At 34.6% G+C, this 23,540-nt stretch overlaps 1 protein-coding gene and 1 pseudogene across 2 annotated transcripts; one reads left to right on the forward strand and one right to left on the reverse strand.

Moving 5' to 3' along the window:
- The first annotated feature begins 11 nt into the window (after window positions 1–11).
- LOC111303491 (N-terminal acetyltransferase B complex auxiliary subunit NAA25-like) lies at window positions 12–8,764 on the forward strand (annotated as a pseudogene). The gene is made up of 18 exons (XR_016326916.1): window positions 12–288; window positions 374–523; window positions 622–740; window positions 860–934; window positions 2,216–2,309; window positions 2,408–2,526; window positions 2,774–2,836; window positions 2,995–3,136; window positions 3,247–3,422; window positions 3,828–4,030; window positions 4,167–4,297; window positions 4,935–5,008; window positions 5,198–5,390; window positions 6,462–6,581; window positions 6,671–6,809; window positions 6,951–6,991; window positions 7,159–7,413; window positions 7,883–8,764. The product of XR_016326916.1 is annotated as an N-terminal acetyltransferase B complex auxiliary subunit NAA25-like (transcript).
- A 123-nt stretch (window positions 8,765–8,887) lies between these two features.
- Window positions 8,888–10,712, reverse strand: LOC111303492 (SWR1 complex subunit 6-like). Its single transcript, XM_022899798.2, has 4 exons — window positions 10,470–10,712; window positions 10,259–10,361; window positions 9,370–9,476; window positions 8,888–9,290 (listed from the first exon to the last, which is right to left on the reverse strand). Exons 1-4 carry the CDS (start codon window positions 10,572–10,574, stop codon window positions 9,087–9,089), a joined length of 519 nt encoding a protein of 172 aa, XP_022755533.1. The 5' UTR covers window positions 10,575–10,712; the 3' UTR covers window positions 8,888–9,086.
- Between the last annotated feature and the right edge of the window lie 12,828 nt (window positions 10,713–23,540).

Below are 23,540 nucleotides of genomic sequence, written 5' to 3' on the forward strand. Positions count from 1 at the left end.
CCACTCTGATTAGGTTTCCCACATTTCACTTCAATTTCATTCCTTCTATGCTGACAACAAAGCCAGGAATAGAGTGAGAGATAGAGGTAACGAATCTTTGACTCCAATCCGAAGACTCAAACTCCATAATTAAACCACAAAATGGCTTCCAAGTTTGGCTTAGCTGGTGGAATTCCGGAGCGGCGGGTCCGACCAATTTGGGACGCCATCGATTCTCGACAGTTCAAAAATGCTCTTAAGATCACTACCGCTCTACTTTCTAAACATTCCCATTCTCCTTATGTTCTTGTTAGTAGTCATTCGATTTTAAGTTTTTTTTTTAGATAACTAGTCTTAAATTATTTATGTTATTTTGTATTTTGATTATTTGCAGGCTCTCAAGGCTTTGATATTGGAAAGGATGGGAAAATCCGACGAAGCACTATCGGTTTTGCGAAAGAAATTTTATACAAGAATGAGACTCTGTTAATGGATGATCTCACTCTTAGCACGCTTCAAATTGTTTTCCAGCGACTCGATCACCGTTAGTTTTTTCTTTTTGGCTAAACTGATTGTCGCTTCAGTTTTGTCTATAGTCGATAGGTATCTTGTTCTATGAGTTTTTTCTTTGTTAATTGTCAGTGGAGTTGGCTACTAGCTGTTACGAACATGCTTGTGGGAAATTCCCAAACAATTTGGAACTAATGATGGGGCTCTTCAACTGTTATGTTCGAGAGTATTCGTTTGTCAAGCCGCAACAGGTTAGTGTTTTCTGATCCTTTATTTTGTTTTTAAATTACAGGAATTTTATGGGCATTTATTTTTATGCGGACTAACTCCATAATTATTGTAACTTATTCTGGCTTTTATTTTCTGCCAGACAGCCATCAAAATGTATAAGCTTGCTGGTGAAGAAAGGTTTTTGCTCTGGGCAGTTTGCAGCATCCAGTTGCAGGTTCTGCCAGTTTTCCTTGCTGCTTATTTGTAAATTTGTTTATCATGTCATTGATTGGTAGTGGTCATAAAAAAATCGATTTGATGCTAGAGTGGTCTTCATAAATAGAATGGAAAAGTTGTAACAAGCTGGCAGTTTGGAACTAACAAGTTACAGTGGAAGATAACTGTTTCCAATTTATGGAATTGAATGCAACTACCTTCTCTTCTTGGTTGATCCTGGCTGAAGCTTTTCAGCGTTTCTGCTAAGCATGGCCATGACTAACATGTAAAAAAAAATATATACTGAAAATAATCTAATAAATTCAAATGTTTTAAATAAAGCATATTTTTCTAATAAAACTATCTTGAAAGAAAATATTTTATATGCAGTTGGGTTGCTCCAAAAACTTGCTGTCTCCAAACCCAAGATCGAATCTGTTGATGGTTGCAGCGGCTCAACAGTCCAGTCTTGTTTAAGGTTTGAAAAATGTCAAAGTCCTTTCTGTAAAGGGGATGCTAAGAACATTGTCATTGTAGGGAAATGAGATTTACCTCTTGAGATTCCAGTTGCTACAAAATATATAGTGTTGGTCTAGGGTTTTGAGACATATAAAATTTGTACTGAAAGTGCTAAGGTGGTCTTGAGCTTCAAAAAGTAGCTGGCTTTTTTTTTTCACAAAAGTTTTACAAAAATTGTATTTCTTCAGTTCCCTTTGATAAGTTTGTCTAGGTGCACTATAAAAACGATCTGTGCTTTGACTGTGCCACTTGTTTGTAGAACAATATAAGACTATTGATTAACGTTTCTTCTAAAGAGATCTATAGTTTATAACATGTTACAATAGCAAGAAATGTGCATAGGAGATAGATGTTGAATACTCTTGCCCTTTCTCCTTTATGTATTAATTCATAGTATTTAGTATTGCCAGAAGGGTTGGTGTTGTTGGCATAATTAAAGGTTTTCATGGAACTAATTGCATTTAATGCAGACATAAATTGGTTTATCCTGTTTTAAGAGTGACTTTATAGTCTACTTGATGGTCTCATGGAATTTTATACTGGAATGCTCTCTACAAGAGTGATGTAGATGTTTCTTTCATCATTTTCAAGGAGAATAACTAATTTCTTATAATGTAGAAATGAGTGGTGCAAGAAGATTCAAAAGTACGACCTAACATGATTCCCCTTTTTAGCTTTCATACAGCCAACCCCAGAGTTATGGGATATAAGGCTTAATTTGTTGTTGTCGTTGTAAAAAATGTCTTCTTTAACCGCTTACTTTGTGGGGTCTGAACTTCAGGTACTTTGTGGCAGTGGTGGAGAGAAGCTGTTACTCTTAGCTGAGGGTTTACTTAAGAAGCACATTGCTTCCCTCAATTTGCACGAGCCAGAAGGTATATTTCTGTTTCCATCTCTTTTCCTTTGCAGGCCACCTGGAGAGCAGCTCTTGTGTTCTCATTTACATATGATATCCAATCCTACATCTGCGCAGCTCTTGTCATCTACTTTTCAATATTGGAGCAACAAGCAAAATATGATGATGCTTTGGAAATTCTCTCTGGGAAATTAGGATCCCTTCTGATGATTGAAGTTGATAAGCTACAAATACAGGTACTTTCTGAAGCTTATATTTCCTACTCGTTAATAGTATATAAATGTTGATATTGGAAATATCTTGTGCACATGCACGTTACTTATTCAAATTGCATGTTCATATATCCTGGACTTGGATGGAAATACCTGGAATTCATCATTAAAATTCATTGTGATATGTAAGATTACACATTGTTTTCACAGGGAGTTGTTCTTCCACTTTTCATTTCTTATCAAAGTATGTTCTTTGACTTTAAGTTGACAGGGGAAGCTTCTTGCTCGGGCAGGTGACTATGCCGGATGTCTACCAGAAAATTTTAGAACTGTGGTATGCTTGTGGACGTTACAGAAATTTATAGCAAAACTTTGATTCAGCAACTATGGCAACTTACTAGCGCGCACTTAGGTTCTGAGTTGAATTATTTACTCCTGAACATACCATCTCTAACAGTCTGGTCTTTCTTTCCTTTTGTTGTTAACTGACAGTGCAGATGATTGGGAGGCTTTCGTACATTATCTAGGCTGTTTATTTGAGGATGACAGCAGTTGGTCCAGTGAAATCATCAATGCTCCAATTCATCCCCCAAAATTTGTGGAATGCAAGCTTAGACACTTAACAGATGAATTGGTATATTATTATAACTTTCGAATATTACTCACTAGATTTTATAATTGTTAGTTCCCATCTATTGCTTTGCAAAAACATTTTACTGAAAATTCAATCTGGTCAATCCACAGTTTGATTCTCATGTATCAAATGCATCAGCATCTGTACAAAAGTTACAAGCAGAAGCTAGTAATAATTCTTTAAGAAATCCATACTTGGCTCATCTTGAAATTGAACGGAGGAAATGCCTATTTGGAAAGAACAACAATGATGATCTTATAGAAGCTCTTTTGCAATATTATTCAAGGTATGCCTTGACCTTCGATTATTCCTCTAAAGTTTTTTACTGAATTATCATGTACAGGTTAGTCTTTCATGTATTTGTTGAATTATTTAACCTGAACTTTGGGATTATCTTATTGTGGTCTGTTCGTCCAACATCTTTTTCCAGCTAATTGGTTGCTTTTCAATTGTTTTTTATCAATTTTGAGAGGGTTGCGACTATATTAACTTACTAATACTCCTGTTTCTGGTGCTGTCTTTTCCTGCTGTTTGATTGATTAAGTTTGTTGTTGCAAAAGTTATCTAGAGTATTGGTGCTGTGAAATTTTTGCTATTTTTATTGGTTGCACCTTCAGTTCTAAGAAGAAGAAAAATACATATGATAACTTTTTATTAATAATATATAGAGCTTTTGGTTTGCTGAGTACAGGTTTGGTCACCTGGCTTGCTTCACTTCTGATGTTGAGACCTTTCTTCAAGTATTATCACCAGAAAAGAAGATGGAGTTTCTGGATAAGTTGATGAAAAACTCAAACTCCCTTTCAGCAGTGCCAACTAAAGCTCTGGGGCAGTCAATAACACTTGTGAAAACTCAAGAACTGATTGGAAACATTTTCAGGCTTTCTGTGGGTGGTGAGTCTTGATCCTTCATTTAATGACTTCTAAAAGGATTGTGCAGTGGTGTATTACATTGCTTTTCCTTTTCAACTATTGGGCTGTTATTCTTTCATTTAAAGACCTATTATATAACTCAGCTGTTCATTCCCAGAACTTGAAGGCTTTGCTGTACAAATGGCTGAGTTATACTGTAAAAACCTTCCACTTTCCAAGGATTTGGATCCACAAGAGACTATGCATGGTGAAGAGCTGTTATCAATTATTTTCAATGTGTTGGTTCAGGTGCATTTGCTTTATTTATTTTTTCTTTCTTTCACCATTCAAGTCTGCTACCTATGTCTTCCCTCTTATGTTTCCTCTGCTTGCTGATATCTGCATAACTGGACAGAAGAATGTACATTTTACTTTGTGAGTGCAAGTTTGCCTGTTATGTCATGTTGTTTTTGGTTCTTGATTTGCTACAAAAGATTTTACTTGACAAGTTATTGAGATGTATTTTCTTATCCTGGCAACTACCATATTTATATCTCTAAGGTTAATATTCATGGAAAACAAATTTCTTTTTGGATTCAGCTATTTTGGCGCACAAGAAATCTTGGCTATTTTGTTGAAGCCATTATGGTTTTGGAATTCGGGTTAACCATCCGATGGTCAGGAAATGTTTAATTTTCTCACTTTGTCTTGCAGCATCTAATGAATAATTAATTTGAATTGAAAAATCACTGTTTGCTTAGTTTGATTTTTTCTATAAATTAATCTTTGTTAATGAGAAGACACTGTGTGGTGGCTGCTTGATAGTGTTTATGACATTAAAATAACTTTTGGGTGAAATTTTCTGCTTTCTGTTTGAAAGCTCTTTGTTTTGCTAGGAGATTCTTACTCTTGTATGTAACATCTGTCTTTCCGCTCATTTTGGCAGAAATGTGTGGCAGTACAAAATTTACTGTTGCATCTGTTTTCACACTTTGGTGCCCTTTCATTGGCGCATGAAAGGTAAGTGGATTATGGTTAATACCAAAAAGCATTATTTTCTAAAGCCAAGAATTCCAATCACTTTTCTAACAATTTTCTATTTACTCTATAGTCTATATGCACCTCATCCTCTTTCTATTTACTCTATAGTCTATATGCACCTCATCCTTTGTTTTAGGTATGAAATTTACTCGTTTTCTGTTTTTCTAGGTATAAATCGTTGGATGTGAAGAATATCTTGATGGAAACTATTTCACATCACATCTTGGCCCAGATTTTGGTATCTCCACTTTGGACAGATTTAAGCAATCTGCTAAAAGATTACCTCAAGTTTATGGATGAGCACTCCAGAGAATCTGCAGATCTTACATTTCTTTCTTATCGCCATAGAAATTACTCTAAAGTATGAATTTATCTTTGTATGTACTCCTTTCAAATCTGCATTAGTTCCTGTTTTTCACTTTTATCCACAAAAACACGAAACAAAGAAGTGTGGCTTTTTATAATCTCTCTCTCTGAGGAATAATTCAAGTTGGTTTTATATTTAAAATTAGAAACAGAAAAACAAGACATACAGAAAGATGCATGGTATCATCCGTTGCAAGAGTAACATGGTAAAATAAAGAAAAACATTATGTGTGCAGGATGAAGGAAATCCTATTTACTTGCTCTCTCCAAAAGAAAACACTAGGTTCTATACCTTTGTTGTCTTAATTGAACTTTCTGGTCAGCTTTTCAATCAGCTCATCTAATCCATTTGTAGCTGCCTTCTTGCTTGAAAAGCCAATTAAGGAATCTTTACACGATGAGTATATATGAGAATTTGTTTTGATTAGATTTTGGAGGAGATATAGTTAAGGGTGCAATGCAGTACTATTTTCCTCTCTCTGCTGTTATTAAACCTGTTAAAAGTGCTTGTATTTTAGGATTTTATGATATTTTGGATACTTGATGAGAGGGGATGACAACAATGAACTTAATGGAAAGGATTTTTGAAGATTGTATTGGCCAGCTTAATTGGAGCCACTCATGGAGCTGTTTTTTTTGCAGAATATAAAATATTAGCAAATTGTTATTTCCCTTGAAAATTCTCTTTGCCTCTTAATGCCATGTGTCAACTGTTTCGGTTCAAGAGTGATGGCTTCCATATCGTGGTGCTGAAACATGCTTGACTATTCACTCTTGAAATTTAAGTGAATTCTGAGTTTGATTTGCTTGCTTGGTGAGCAGGCTTCTTGATTTCGCCTTCATAATCTGCTTATTCGATTGCAACAATATCTGAATTTCTTGTTGCTTCATTGTCCTGTCTACATTCCATATATAAAATTTTACAGTTTAAAACTGATTGTTGGGCTCTGCTTGTGGCTAGTAGATGTTATAGGCTAAAAGGAAAAAAAAAGATAAATAAATTGTTGGAATGAGATTTAGGTCCTGATTATGTGAACTGAGGAGTAATTGTTACCTTGTACTCCAGGTAATAGAATTTGTTCAGTTCAAAGAGCAGTTACAACATTCCAATCAATATTTGGTGGCAAGGGTAGAAGCACCAATTCTACAGCTAAAACAGAATGCAGACAACATTGAAGAAGAAGAGGTAGTGTCTTTGAAATTCTCAAGTAATTAACACCTATGATGTTTTGCTGTATTGTAGAATGCATATAACATTAATATTTACTCTTCTAGCATATTCTCGAGAGCTTGAAATGTGGGATTGACTTTGTAGAGCTCTCTAATGAGATTGGATCGAAACTGCTGACCTTCAATGAAGATTTCCAGTCACAACCTTGGTGGACACCATCTACAGAGAAAAACTACCTTTTAGGTCCGTATAACATTCAGCATGGTACCTGGTTGGTTTATTGTGAATTATCTTGTCTAGATTTTTTGAGGTCTTCCTTTTTAATCCCTGATCTATTCCCCTCGTTATATCCCATGAACCATTTTGAAACTTTTGCTGCTTCAGGTCCATTTGAAGGAATCTCCTACTATCCTAAAGAAAACTTGGTACTAAACTCTGCTCCCAATTTCTTGTAGATTCGTAGTTTGTGTATAATATTTGTTGTAGAAAGAATTTATTTTCCATGGTTTTCTCATGTCTATTATGCCTGTCATCTTCTGCCTTTCTCATTGGTAATCTAATTTTGAGTTTCTTTATTGTTGATCAAATTTAGACAAAAGAAAGGGAAGCAAATGTACGGGGAATCATTGAGAGGAAGTCTCTTCTTCCTCGGATGATATATTTGTCTATTCAAAGTGCATCAGTCTTACACAAGGATAACAGTGAAATCGATGGTTCTTGAGCTGATCCTAAATTGTCCTCAGAACTTAAGACTTTGCTTGAACGCTATGCAAAAATATTGGGATTTTCCTTAAATGATGCAATTGATGTGGTTGTGGGAGTTTCCTGTGGTCTAAAATCTTATGAGGTACCTACATGACTGTATGCATATCCTCAATTAATTTATAGTCATGCATTTTAATTGTTGCAAGGTCTTGTATTTGGTTATACAGTTTAATATGCTGGTTGATGAGATCATGTACTGAGTATTGTTGTGCTTGTCAAGCTATGTTTTGATCGTACAGATGTAAAGATTTAAGCATTGTTCCACAGAAGTCAATACATGTTAGGAAGTAGGTAAAATTAGGTAATTTGAATATTTAATCACATTGTCTTTTGTTTGCATGTTGCTGAAAGTGTGACAATTGGGGGCGTGTTAGGGTTTACATTTTTCTCCTTACTAGTACAACATATTCCTATATGCCTTTATTGATATTACCAAAAGGTTGGTGATTGCTCTTTTCCTAGATTTGCTTGGTAGATATTGATGCAAACACTGCTTAAGTATCATATGATGTTAATTACCTTCTGCAAAATTAATTCTTAGGTTTATACAGGCTTTGGTTCAGAAGTGATTTGACTGGATGAACTTTGCTGTATTTTTTAACGCATGGAACTTGAATTCTTACGAGTTTGGACAACATGGAGGTGAATGTACTCCTGGTAGTTGTCATCTTGTAAATTCTCTGCTGGAAAACTACATTTTGGGAAAGGTCAGATCCATGGGGCCTCTGATTCACTCTCCGCAGGGTGATTTACCTATATTGGTTCAACTGGTTACTGAACCATTGGCTTGGCATGGCTTGTGTCAGATCGTGTCTTCCATCTGGAAAGAAGAAGAAGAAGAGTGGATCTATAGATCAGTCTATCTCTTCGTTATCTCATGCTATTCGGGATGCTATACAGTCTTTATGTGGCATAATAGATGAGGTTGCAAAATGGTCACAAGATCAAATCGACAGCGCAGAGGACAATAAGATGGAAATTTTGTTGTCCTCTCTTCAGAGAAATGGACAGGATGAAGGACCTGGACGGGTTTTCCATCGTTTGGAAACATTGGTATGTTCCACAAATGAGACAAAACTTGGAAATCGGATCTCCCAAGCATTAAGGTCTTGGAGTCCTGTTGATGTTGCAAGAAAAATAGTAACCGGACAGTGTACAGTACTCTCTGCATTTGGTGTATTTGTGAATCAAAAATAAAGTCATTACAAACTTTGAAGCAGCAGATGGCTCAGGTGTGAAGACGTTGCATTGGCATGTTGCAGCCTACATCTTCCTTGCCGTGAATACGAACAACACAAAGAATACAACCAAAATTTTTTGAATCGTTTTTTCTTTATGACTAGGTTCTGACTGGGGACAAATTACATGACTGGGAACTTATAGTTGGCAATTAATTCTTCAACTGCTTTGACTTATAAAGAGAATTTAGCTCCTCTCTTGATTTAACTTTTATCTCTTTTTATTGTTGATCAGCAGTATGATGCACTGAGAAGCAACCTAAGCAACCTGGCCTGGACACACGCCGTCGGGATCTGAGTACAACAAGAGAATCAATCTTGAACAGGACAGAAAAGGTTTCTTCCTCTTATTTCACCTTTGCCCTTGCTTTACAAACTCTACCAAGAAACAGTGGCACAGAAAGCCTTCATTTGTTAAGACTACATTTGAAAATTTTGTAACAGTATCTACATAGAATACTTTTGGCATATGATGAGTTTTGCCACATGAACAATTTTCTGGTTCCTTTCTCATCACTCAAGTAACAAATTTCATGCATCGAGTATCGATATGTACATTTTGGCAACGGCATGAACAAAAGCGCATCCCACACGTGACACATGTATAGCTTGCAGTAAACCCACAAACGCTGCAGAAATGCCGGCGGGAGGTAGAGCTTGGAGGTCCCACTGCTGCCCTCAAATAGGATGGAACATTAGGAGGCAAAGACTCCAAGTTTGCCTTCGGAAGAGGAATTATTTAGTTCCTCAAGTGAGGCAATAAAATCAGGATGAATAGAAACAACATTACCCTTTTTTACCTCATTTAAGAGCTCAAGAAACGTTCTCGGAGCCTTCCTAGCATTTTCAAGCGCTTTTGCCTGTCGAGTTTTGCGCTTGGTGCCCTTGGACTTCTTTTGCATGTACGCTGCAATTACAAGTTAAAAAATGGAAAAGAGAAAGAAAAAACCAAGTTTTAAAACAAGAAAAACAAGGTAACAAAAATGTTTTGAAGCTAATAAACCAGCTACCTAAAACTAGCGTAAGAAGAGAAATTTGAAAGATGGTTAGATTTCCTACTGCGCTTTTTTTGATTGGTTGAATAAAGCAGGTCTTGAAGGTAGAAAACATATGAGATACTGCCAAACTACTGTGAAGCAACAAATATATAGTAGTCTTTTCTTTTATGCTTATAGTAGTTCAAAATTCACAATGAAGAAACCATAAAAGAATTAGCACAAGAAATAAGTATATCGAAAAAGTTGATATAGAAAACCAAGGCAGAAAGATTAGTCATGCTGTAACTTCTAGCCAAAAACCCTCTTGAGAAAAGCTATTATATCTATGACTATAAGTATGAGTCACGATCACCATGGATATCATAAGGCTATGAACAAACGCAATCTCTGAAAATATATGCATAGACCAGGATGTTATCAGTGACATCATAAATCTTACTCTAAAACAGTTTAAGACCCAAACATAATTCATATTTTCATTTTCTCTGGTAGTTTTATGATCTTTAAACAAAGTTCTTCCTAATTAACATTGCTTAACCTCATCAATAAGAAATTCAATTACCAAAGCACTGAACTTTTTGTTTGCAATGTCAAGCGTTAGATATTATCAATACCCTTTTGTCCTAAATAGATATGATTCCATAAACTTCTACATAAAAGGAAAAAGAGATAAAATAAAAGAAAAAAAAACCTTGATCTTCGTCATCAAGAGAAGCTTCATCATCATCGTTCATTTCAATTGTTTCAATCCCTGCGTTATCATTCTCCAAAGCTTCAAGACGAGCCAAAGCTGCCTTTTTTTTTCCACAATTTAAAAATCCCACAAATTAATTCCCAATGTTTCACGGCAAAAATATAAAAATACAAAAAGATAATTAAAATTTTAAAGAAGAAGAAGAAACCTGAGTTCGATTATCAGAACTGCCAAGTGCTGCAGCCATTTTAGGAGCCACTTTACGAGTACGGCTGGACATTCTCCGAACCGCGTTGGAATTGTCGTCATCCATAGCTGAAAAGGTAATTAAGACAAAATCCTTTTTAAGGCAAGAAAACCTTATTTCGGTAAAAGAAAGAGAAAGAGTGAGCCAGAGGGGAAGTGGTAGCCAACGACGGAAACAAGAGATGAGGAGGAGTGATAGTTTGTGGATTCAATTGGATGGGTTTAGATATCATAAATAGGGGTGGAGCAGAAAAGCCTAGTAAAGAATCATGGGCTGAAGCCATTTGTTATTTTAACGGGCTCAAACTCCACTGAAGAAGTATTTTTAATTCTAAATTTAATGATTTATGTACATATGCCAATGGAGCCTTAACATTCTCCTCTCCAACATTTATCCAAAGAAAGAAAGAAAGAAGGTAGAGGCAGCTCCTATTCCTATATAAGTAATTATTATTAATGGCAGAAAAGATGAGTTTGTGTGGAGTTGAGTTGATAGCTATTTCAGCCCATTAATTATTAATTATGCTTAAAGTGGGGTAAACTGCATTGGTACATACATACATACATACATACATACATACATACATACATGTTCCATGAATTCATATTCAATATGCATACATGGTTAATCTACCTACCTACAACTCACCACAAATCACAATGCCGGTGTGTAAAGCTAGACATATATAAATCTCAACAAAAATGCATGTACTGATTCAAGTTGTATGTAATTGATTATATCAAATGCAAGCTTATACTTACATTAATATTTTCTCAAGTAAAGTCCGTCACTCATTATTAGTACGAAATGGGAATTATATATGGGGAAACACTCCATTATTATTGGCAAAGCTCTTGCTCTGGCCCAAAGTGACGGTTCGCCCTTGAAATGATTTAATCATCAAAGGAGACGAAAAAATAATTTAGTAGTAAACTAGTAATATTAATCATCATGAAGAAGAAAATATAATCCCAAAACCAAAAATAAGAAAGAAGGAAATATGGAAAAGATACTCACAATTGACTCAGAAACCACCTTAGGCTGTATGAGAGGATTGAAAAGAAAGCCAACAGTCCGGGTGATCAAAATGGTCACCAACAAAGCCCACATTGAAGGAGAACACCAAAGGGTTTTGGCCATAGAAACTCCCAAGGAATGAGATTCATGTGCTCTTACACATACCACTGGCACTGCTGGAGGTCTGGAACTTGGCGACTCTAATTTCCACTAATGTGGTTGGTCGCCTTTTCAAATGCCTCGCCATCCATGAGGCGTGCGTGAAGGGTTAACGAGCTGGGAAAACCCTAGCCATGCAAAAATAGTACCTAGGAAACCTAGTCGTACTATAACGCAACAAAATGGAGAGGGACGCAGAGATCAGGAGAGATGTGGACGCGCACCTAAACGAAGCTGTAAAAAGGAGATCGATTTTGTGTTCAGATTCATGGTTTTCCCTTTTTTTTTTCTTTTTGTGTTTGAATAAAGATTCATGGTTTTTCTTAACAAGCATTAATATGAGGTTAATGTCTTTTATTTCTTTTCTTCTTCTAAACAAAGTTAAATAAAAAAAATATATGTTACTCCATAAATAATTTCCAATTCATCCATGAGCGCTATTATTATATTTTGTTTTGAACAAGGCAATTCCTTTGGCATGTTACAAAATATAAATGGTCAAAATATATTATACCAATTGTATACTATAAACAAGCTGGTCATGGTTTTTATTAAAAAAAGGAAAACAAAGTAAGGTCGTGGTTAAATGTATGGAGAGAGAGAGAGAGAGCAAAATAATACTTTCCATAAATTTTATTTCTTGCTTTTGGCTATCAAAATCATTACGAGTTTCAATTCATGAACTGATATTTTTGTTTTTTTGTCGAGGATGGGTCCTATGTTATACCACAAGAACAAGCAATTAATGGCTCTTGGCTCATACTTGAATTTAGAGGGGGCGAGAATTAAAGACGGGCAGAGCAGCTAAAAGTAAGGCGTCTGTTATGCTTCTATCTGCTTTGTGAATTAAGAGGATTCAATATGGATCAGCTGCAACATAGCCGCCACTTGTCAGGGTACAAAGCTGAGAGAAGAAGAAAACGCCCATGGAGCTACCCCATATATCCCCCTTCCCATCTCCCGCTTTGAAACTTGAAATTGCCTCGGAAACTTGACCTTTTTGTTGGATTGGTCTTTTCCTCTGAAACTAATTTCTACATTGAATTATTTGCAAAGATTAAAAAAAAAAATTGTGGTCTTGTGGCTTTTATACTTTGTAGCAACGTGTACGGATCTCGCATTTGAAAGAGTAAGATGGGTAAGTGTTGGGCATATAACTAAATAAGAGTTATTAGGGTTGAGGTATGTCTAGACCAAAGTGGATTTCTTTATTCTATGAAAGAAAGAGTTGATACAAGAGTCGTACAATTGGATATTGAAGAATGTCACAAATCTTACATCAAAAGGGGATGAGGTGGATCTTTGACTCATAAGTAAGGGTCATATTTTACCTAATAAGATTTTCCTTTTTTTTTTTTTTTTTTGGATTGAAGGTATAAATCGGTGACTTATTGCACCAATTGTCCTATGGTTATTAGAAATTAGATCCAACAAACATAACCTACAACATTATATTAAAGTTGAGTTCAAATTAAACTGTAATAATTTGTTGCAAATGAAAGACATGACTCTCAATTAAGTTTAGTTTAGTTTAGTTTTTTTTAATTTAAATAAAAATATGAAAGTTAATTATTAAGTGTCAAGAAATAAGCAAATTAACCTGAAATTAGAAATTTTAACTGATTGTGTAGATATAAATATGCTAGTATATTGTTTCTGAAGCAATATTCAAATTAAGAGGCAAATCATTTTTCATCCGTCGGACATATATTCCTCTAAGGTGTGTCCAAAATTCAGAGAATAAGAATGAAATAAATGGGAGATTAAAGTCATCCCTGTGGTTGGTCTGATGCCTATATATGTCATCGAAAACCATCCTCTGATCTATGAGGTCCACTGTCACGACAAGGAAATTCAAGTCCTGCCAGGTTCTCCGGACCTACTATATATATATAGCTTTGAAAGATATGTCCATGTAACTGTGATTATATAATTAATCTATCTAAAATCTTACTCCCAACCCATCTAACTTTAAACTACTACTACTTCCCACATGTTTCCATATCTAAAATGTTACCGTACATAGGAATTAGGAATAAAAGTATTTTTTCCCTCAATTCTCCACCTCTCCAGCTGCCATACATACACACACACACACACATATATATATATTGAAAGCCCCAAAAACTCCACCTTCTACCTTCTATTTGACCTAACTAAGTTAAGCTTACACCTTTTGTTTTTGGTAATATAGCTTAGCTTACTATAAATAATTCCAATATTGCATCGAGGTAAGACCTTTCGGGAGTCCAGCGTGGATTTGGGAACCCTCTACACACCACTCAAGTGTGAGACAAAAACAAATATGATTGGATAATTAACGTTATTCTCCAACAATTAATCAATATGATTATTATTTTTTATAAATTAATTCCTGGGATCCCTCCAATCCATATGCGTGTGTTCCACTGCATCACGACATTTCCATCACACATTCAGAAATTCCAAACAGAAATCGATCCCCCCCCCCCCCCCCACCCCAAAAAAAAGGTTTATTTAAAATAAATAAATGACAAAGACGAACCTTGGATATATGGCAAATGGATTAATAGAGCTTTGCGTAAACAATTAATGAAGCATACTGAATTCACTTAACCATGGGGCATGCAATAGAACTTACTTTATTTTTTTTATTTTCTTCCGCCCTCCCTCCTCCTTCCTATGCCAACATGCTAATTCTATTCAATTACAAGGGGAGAAAAAAAAAAAAAAAAAAAAAAAAGACAAAATTGTTGATCAAGATTAATCTGTCATCTTCATCTCTCAAAAATAAGAATACATGGCTAACTTGAAAAGTTTGAAATCAAAATATTCATGAATATTAACTTTCTTATTGTTGTCTATTAAGTAAGTTTTAAACTTCTCTCAACATATTTAAATATAAAAAAAAATGATCCGAAATTACCTCTTGCCAAAATGACTTTGGATTGAAATATCTATTCACATAAAAGAAAATTGTGGTGGAAAATAGAAATATCTATATTGCAAAGAAGACTGTATATATTTTTTATATACAAAACAAGATCTTTTACACAAGATGATGAAATGAAGTGATTAAACTCCAAAAACCTGTAGAGAGGTGGGTGTTTCTGTTGAAGCACATTGTCCGCCTTGTTGTGAAGATGATTATTTATATTAGATATGTAATAATATCATGAGGATGATAACAGATGATTTGGTTCCTTTGTTCCCATAAAGTTTAGACACGCCCTGTACCCTAAAGTTAGATCAAATTTCTTAACACTCGCACTCAACCCTAAATCAATTCATCCCAACCCTACATTTGACCAGTAATGGCCAACCGCATGATCATCTCTATTGCATCTCGACAGAGAAGGGATAGCTACATTTCAATTTTTTATGTCAACCTCACCATCATAATCCATTCGAATTGAAAATTTTAATTAATTAATTACTTAAATTGCATTTGCATGAAAATATTAGAATTATTAATTGCATCACATTTGCTTTTGTTAGAGAGATAACGATGATGATGATGATGATGATGAAGAAATAATTGAAAAACACAGAACTGAGGGAAAGAAAGCGACGAGACCGTGACTTGAACGAAGTCGGAAAGGAGTCAATATCCACAGAAACTTGAAGCCTGCAAACAATTTATGTCAAAGTATAAAACCCTAGCCAGCCTCCATCACGGATCGGCTTCCTGGAAATCGAGACTATATAGAGCTTCTCGGTATCCGAGTTTTGGCTTGAATATTGCTACGGCCAGAACAACATGAATACTCCAACACCAGAAAAGAAAAGCCCTGAAAGCCTGTTGTGTTCTCTATTAAAACTTGGTTGCAAATAAACAAATAAATATGAAAGGGTAGGAGGAGTAGGATGAAGAAGCAGCAGCAGTGGAGAATCATGGATCAGGTTTTACTTATTTAGCCATCATTATTTCACTACGGACAAATAAATAAATTAAAAAACCATAGATCAGTCTTGGTTTTGTCTTTCACAAAAACTCGTGCGCAGATACTTATACTAAACATTATATACCAAGTACTAGTTATACTAAGCTTGCTTAAGTTTTTCAAGAGAACTCAAAAGCGTAATTTTTTTTTAATAAATTAAAAAATTAAAAAGAAAACAAGCTCTTAGTATATGTAAAATACATAATCGAATATTCATGACCTCGAAAACGAAGTTCCTAAAATCTTACCAGACAATATATTTAGTAGGGTGAAATGAGAAGAGGGGTAAGAAAAAGTAGAAGTGAGGCAAATTGAAAGCAACGAAGGAGATCAGAAAGAATCAAATACTAGTATCCACGATAAATTACAAGTTACTCTAGCCAAAACTGTCTTTGGGAATAAACAAGATCGATCATTGGAAATAGTTTGATTTTGTCTTTACAAAGATGTCATGGTGTAACTTAGAAAGAAAACATAGCATATAGTACAAAATCTCCAGTTGCTGATAAAAGAAAACAAGAGCAGCTTTTGATAAAACAAAATCCGTCTGAGAAATTCTAAGAGAGATGAGGATAAATTAGAAAAAAAATCCATGATCAACACTCTTTTTTTTTAATTAATAATAATCATCATCAGCTTTGTACTTTGCAGAGGATTCCAAAGATCACTTATATCCTTCTTATCCAAAAAGGAAAGAAAAAGATCGAATTTTTCCCTTCCATTCTGGTAATTTCCCTTGGATAAGTGAATAATATTTCCTCAATCCCATATATAGAGCAAGGTAACCCCTGCAGCTAAGTACTCCATCTACAACCAAAGGATACGAGCCAGATGCCAGGAAATTAAGAACAAAGAAGCTTACAACGCAAACTACAAAGCATAGAAGATTAGTTACCTTGTTATGTACTTATGATTTTGCTACTCAAATTAAAGAAAAAACCCTTAGAACTTAATCAAGAATACTACTTGGTTTTTTGCCCATCTATTAAAAAGAATCAGAGAAGTAACCTAGAAAGAATCAACTTATGGCAGAATTTAAATAAAAAAAAAAAACCCAAAATTAGCAAATAGATTATAGATACCAACTATGCATCATTCTTGAAGCTGAAACTGCACCACAAATATATAGCAGGAAGAAACCATCAAACTCAGGATAGATAGCGCCACAGATGATATTTTAAAAACAACTAGGGATGGCGCTATCCCTCCTGAGCTTTACAGATTCTCCCATACTTGGTTTATAAGCCTCCATGAGAATAACCTGTCAAGATACTCAACAAGCTCTCTTCAATACGTCTCCAGAGCTCAGGAAAGCTGTGTACCTAAGCTCTGAAATATATCTCAGGGCTCACCTGGTGAGGAAGGAAAGAAGTGGGGTTGGCAGTACTTATAAGGGGAAGAGGACGTGGGGCATGAGTCATCTACCTTCCATTGGAGCATGAAATTAACAAACAATCTTTTTAAGTATAAAATTAGGGCCCGTGGAGGGACGGTTTTTACTGTACTCTTAATTAGTTGCCATTTGGTAAGAGCTAAATTTAAGTATATTTTTTTAATTATGCATTCATTTTTCTAAGTTTATACGCTGCCGACTACGTCATGTATTACAGCGTTAAGCAGTCCAGTAAAGGATTTTTTTTTACAAGATGAATTATAAATTATAATCATCAACTAATTAATTAAAACTAAATAATCAAAATTATATATAATGAAACTTAAATCTAAATGTTCAAAATAAAAAAAAAATTATCTTTAAGTCAAAATTTCATTCACGAGCAAAGGATTATACGTTGACCAAAACAAAAACCACGATTTTCTCCCACTATTGCAGCTTTGGCGGTGGGGCAAACCTTTATAGAATAAAAGTTACCAGGAGGAAAGTCTTGATGGACCTATCTTCTTCAAAAAAAAAATGATGGGCATATCTGCATTAAGAGAGAGAGAGAGAGAGAAATGTGTTGCAAAAGTCTTGAACTTGAAGGAAAGTGATTACTTTAGATTTAATTAAACATTAAACATTGGTGGGTCAATCATCATTGCCCCAAAGGTCCACGAATTGCCCTTCACCCTCCCAACATCACTTTGTGAGTTTACCATTTTGGAATCCCCCATTCCTCCATTCTTCTATAAAATCATCATTAGTTAATAATCCCCATTGCAGTCGGCAAAATGTGAATCGCCACCATCTCATCTCGTCTTTCATTTCACTAAACAATTTTGTAACACCCAACCAAATTTTAACCCAATTTTGAGTGTTTAAAAATAACTTAGTTTTTCTTTTCTCAACCTTTCTCTGTCAATCTGACCTTAAGCCATTTTTCTGGTTCATGATAATGTGCATTTGAATTTAATCAAGCTAATCAATCTAGAATTTACCTAAAGTAAAGTTCTCGTATGAACTATGAACACATTTACACGTAAAAGCTACAAAAGCACTGATTCTAATATATGCTTATGCTAGGAGTTTCGGTATCATAGTAGTATAAACTTTTCATAAGCAAGTACAACAATTAAAAATGTTAGCTTAAACAAGAAATATTTTCTACTTTATTATATATAAGCAGTAAAGAAGAAATATTTTCTACTTTATTGTATATAAGTAGAAATTAGTCTTGGTCAAGAGTTGTACACAGTACTAAGTAATAAATAACTAGAGAAATCCAAAGAAAAGCTGTCAAATACTATAAGAATAGTGGTGAATGAGTTGAGAGCCATTGATGTGTGGAAGAACGGAAAATGTGCCTTGGGCCCTGGTCAGTCTTTGCCATCTTTCTCTGACTCAGAGGGAGGGATGCCTCGGCAGTTGCGTCATGCATTCTTCAACAATCAACACCCTTCGACCCTTTTCTAGACTTTTTTTTTTTTATATTAGATTTCATAGCTTAGAGTTTAGACTTTTAAAGCCTATAGCTATAGGCAGACTCCATCTCATTTCTTTTTACTTCTCTCTTTTTGTGTGTATCAGTACAGTGTACAGAGAAGGTGACAGAGTCTCAGGTCCCCAGATTCAGGCTTCAGGTCCAGCTCCGGACTCTCAATGTCTCCATTCTCCATCTTCGAGGAGGGGACCTCTGGCTTTGTCCTTTCTTTCTTTCTTTTTCAATCTGTGGATTCATTTATTAAAATTTGGGACGACATTAAAGGACATTAATGCCCCCACAGCTTCTGACTTCTCTAAGCAGCACATCAATTCCCTGTTGGTTTTTATTATTATTATTTTTTTATTGTACATTGAGAAAAACCAAAATCTGGTCATTTTGGTCCTATTTCCTCCTTTAATTCCTTTTTTTCAACTTCTTCTCCTGCCTTCCCAGTCTGACTCTGACGAAAAGGTCAAATCTGCCTTTGATTCTTTTCGGCCTGTTATGGAGATCAAGGGTCCTACTTGCTTTCATGTGCTAATACTAAAAATTTATGCCATAACTCATTGCTTAATTTGATAAAATTTGCCCTTTTCATTTATTTTTTAGATATTTCAATTCGAAATCATGTCATATTTTCGTCGTTTTTGAAAAGTACGAGTTAGTCTATAAAAAAAAAAAATGAGACTAAACACTCCTTGAATTAGAAAAATAAATGGTGTAAATTTGAAATCCTCTTTAAATAGTAGTAGGATATTGTCCCAAACCAAACGCGCCCTCCCCAAAAAAAGGATGGCAGTGGAATTTCCACTTTAACATACTTTATTTGAAATTCAACAAGAAAGAAAAATTTTTTTTTTAAATCATTCAAATAGATGATTAAGTTTAGATAAAATTTAAAAGTACTTTTGATCGTAGTACATAAAAAATTACTTACTATAAAAAAAATACTATAAAAAAAATGATAATTCACCTCCGAAAATGCTAGAAAACTATATTACATTTTGCATCTGCAATTCTTTAGGTTGAACAACAGTCGCAAGGCAAGAAGAAAAAGATGGTTAGTGTTAATTTGAATTTTTTTTTTTTTAAATTGAAAATTTGTCAAATAATAACAAAGAATAAAGAAAAACGTGAATGGGTGAGTGGTGGTAAGCTATTGAGGCATGGGTGTAGGGCAGAAAAGCCCAATGGGCATTTATCCACAAGTAAAATAGGTTATAGAGGGCCCAGTGATGAGCCATCAAGCTTAGCCTGCCGGCACTCCCAACAAGTACCCATCATTTGGTATTGGACACCATTTTATTTCACTGTCACATCATAACAACATTTACACGTGGAGCCAGTGGCTTCACTCCTTAATGTGGCCCCCCTTCCACGTAGTATTGGCATTACCATACGTCCATTTCAACTACATCCATTTAATTTTAACTGTTAATCTTTTTACATGCATGCACATTGAAATTATTTGGTGGTCAGGATTATCACGCCCTTGTAATTTAATTTAATAAAATTATAATGCATAAACTATTTATCCGTAAGTAATTAAGTATTAATTTAGTTAGTAAAAAAGGAAATTATTTTTGTCCATTAAATTTTGATTTTTATAATAATATTTTAAAAGTAAAACTTTGAAATCAATCAAATTAATAAAAAAATATATATTATTTTAGAAAGAAAGTTTAAATGTAAATAAAATCTAAAATACCTCTATCATAAATTTTTTAAAAAATGCACAAACTTTTTTTATTTTTAGAAAAGAACAAAGTAAGATTAGGTTTAAAAACTAGAGAAATAGATAAACTACTGTCGGTACACAGCTATAGCTCGCGACGGAAAGAAATTATCGGATGATCCTTGTTCTCGGATGCTTCAAACAAAAAGGAATTGATATTACCCTAATGCCCCTAAAGTTATAAAATATTATGACTTGTTAGTGTTTCATTAAAAAATAATAATAAAGTAGGACTTTTTGTGGGGACCAGCCCGACAGTGTCCTCACATTTGCTCCCCAACTTGTCCGACTTTTAGCAAAACAACAAACGGCAGAGCCGGATCAGGCGAGCCTCGTTGTCATGGACATGGTGGCAAATGTGGCAATTTGTAAATTGTTGCAGCATGCATCTCATCACCTCGATCAACCCTAGGTTATGTACACACCACCCTTGTCATCATTGACCGCTGAGATTTATGTCTTTTTTATACCTGAATTTTTGTGAAACATCAAAAGGAACGATGCTGTTCTATTTAGTAAAACTTAAAAGGGTACCTCCTCGTAACTCCAACTCTAGTAATCATAATCAAAGGAAGACTTGTTCTATACAAAGAATGATGTCTGAATTGTTCCATTGAATGTGTTTTGCTAATATAACATTAATTGTTGTTAAATATGATGAATATTTGACATCCAATAGCTTGGTAATTATATAGAGTAGGATTAAAAAAAAAATTAACAATAAAGGAAGCATTATTTGTTCTATTGTTCAATTATCTCATAAAGAAAAAATACATATATATATATAAACTTATTGCAACTAATCTATTGACTTTTTTTTTTTTATAGATAAAATGGTTAGAAATTGAATTACTTTATAATAAATCACACTGGTATTAACTAATATATTGATTTAGCTAATAACATTGTTTGAACTTAATAAACGAGTAAATTAAAATAGCTAATAAAATGGTTATTATTCAAATTCTAGTTCAAAGTCAAAGTACATAATTATCTTGAATTTCTCAAAATGAATTCTCGACTTCCTATGGGAGAGGTTTAGATTAGAAAAACTTTGCTTGTTCCTTCGAGTTTGAGAGAGTTAAAGAGAAAGGAGAAGAATATGAAATATATTCTAGTTCTTAATGCCCAACCCAACCAACAAACCTAGCTAATTATGAAAAATAGATTCAAATGGGTTGAGAAATAATTCTTTTAGAGCTCATTTACCTGTCTCAATCTCACGAACTTAACGGAGGATCTATCTCAAGTCCCAATCTTCATGAAATGTAAATGGGTTTGGTTTTATCATCCGGATAAAACAAAATAAGGGCCGTTGGCTGGCTATAGTGCCGTTTAGGCTTTCAATGAGCTCCACTACATACGAGGAGATGGTTCTCCACCGCACTAGACCCCTAAAAAGCCGAATAAGAAAAAGTATTAGTTAGTAATTTAATGATAAATGTTTTTTGTTTAGATTTGAAGTACTTGTTGCATAGTTGTCCTTGATCATAAACAAAAGCTAATAACGCTTTCCAAAGTCGATATTTGGGAGGATAATATGAATGCTGGTCATGGGAGAATCCCTGGAGGAAGCATTGGCCTCCCATTGCCATCATTTGACTAAATATAAGGAAGAAAAAACTGATACTACATATTATATTAGAAGACTCAAACTCCTTCAAAAGCTTTCATCATTCCAGCGGTGTACAAGTAAAAGATGGAAACATGAAATTGAGCAAAATAATTTCCCACGTTCAACAAAGTAAGAACAACTTTATGATAGTTATTCTTTTCATCACTGACACACCTTCCCGCCCCCCGATAGTTGATATATGAGCACGTTCTGAACATATAGAAAGATTTAACGTAGACAAGTTTTTGCTGTAATTTTGGAGCTACAAATATTGACAAATGTAAGAAAGATAATCAAAATGCTGGAACGGGACTCGAATTAATGTCGCATGTCTTCCCTTCAACGAGCGGCAATCTATGTTTTGGCCTGCAACGCAAGCTAGCCTATTGTCCCCAAGGTCTCATCCTTCTCTCTTTGAGTCTTGACACCTTTTGCCGCCTCCTTTAAGCCTTCCATTGCGCTTCCACTACTACTCTACATCTATAAATAGCTCATTCATTTCAACTTCATTAATTGCCTAGACCTTAGCTTCCATGTGCTGATGTATCTCTTTTCTTCTTATTCTTGTACTAGTCCAGCTCTGGTTTGTTATGGACTGGCTAGTCATGCATGATAATCTTATTACATTTACAATTATATATCATTTTAATTAGAAGAAAGATAATATATCTTGATCTAATTAATCTCTATTTCCAATAATTTTGAAACAGTGCAAAAAAAACTCTCAAATTGTAAAATCTAGATGATGGCCGGCCCCATCCAAAGGTTTTCAAAGACTTGTCATTAGAGACAAGAACCGCAGTTCTCCCAAGTCCCAACTATCAAAATGGACCACAGCTTTTTGATCTAGCTAGTGACGTCCTTTGATGTTTTCAGAGAGATTGCAGATTATGGATTTCACCATCCTCCAACTAAATCTAATTTCCTATTGGTAATGTAATAAATTATTCATTCAAAGATTATTTTTTTAATAAAAAATGGAAATCAGTTCTAGCTTTTATGCACAAGAATGATTGCTACAATGAACAAAGAGAGAATATATATATCTCTATATATATATATATATATATATATATATATATATATATATATACATAAAACAGCTGATTAAAGGATATCAGTAGAATCTCCTTTAAGAGTTGAAAACTCTACCATCGAATAAGTTGAGACCCTACAATGCAATTTGTATATCCCCCAAAATTGATTTGATACAAATATACATTGGACAATATCTAATGCTGATTTGATGCTAAAAATTTTGAGATAAAAGGTAATTTGCACATTTTTTTTTAGTTCATATATATTTTGTTTAGGAACAACAAAAGAAGATGCGACATGGTTTGGTGGTTAGTCACAAATTGCTGACCCGAGTTTGACATTGATTTGGGTGGGAGGCATGAGGTTTCTATCTACTAACGTATTTCTAATTGGCAAATGATGCCCTTTTTTTTCATGGTGGAAATGGAATAAGGATACTGGAATTCTCTTAAAAAACAAAAGGAATGTTGGAATTGAGGTTAGTGATGAACTGATGGTCAGGTAGAACAGCAAGGGGCCCAATTTGGAAGGGCTAGTCATACTCTTGGACAAGGGCCCATAGTTCTTAAGAAGAAAATTAGCCCGTGAAGTGGTTTGTATGCTGTAACCCAATTTTGGAAGGGATTTCTTAAGAAGGCCTCACTCGGGCTAATTGGGTTTGTTGAGTTCAGTCAGCTGAAGCAG

This window comes from Durio zibethinus, chromosome 13 (assembly GCF_047325235.1).
Source record: "Durio zibethinus cultivar Kanyao isolate XHJ-2024 chromosome 13, ASM4732523v1, whole genome shotgun sequence".
In the NCBI taxonomy this organism is placed as follows: domain Eukaryota; kingdom Viridiplantae; phylum Streptophyta; class Magnoliopsida; order Malvales; family Malvaceae; genus Durio; species Durio zibethinus.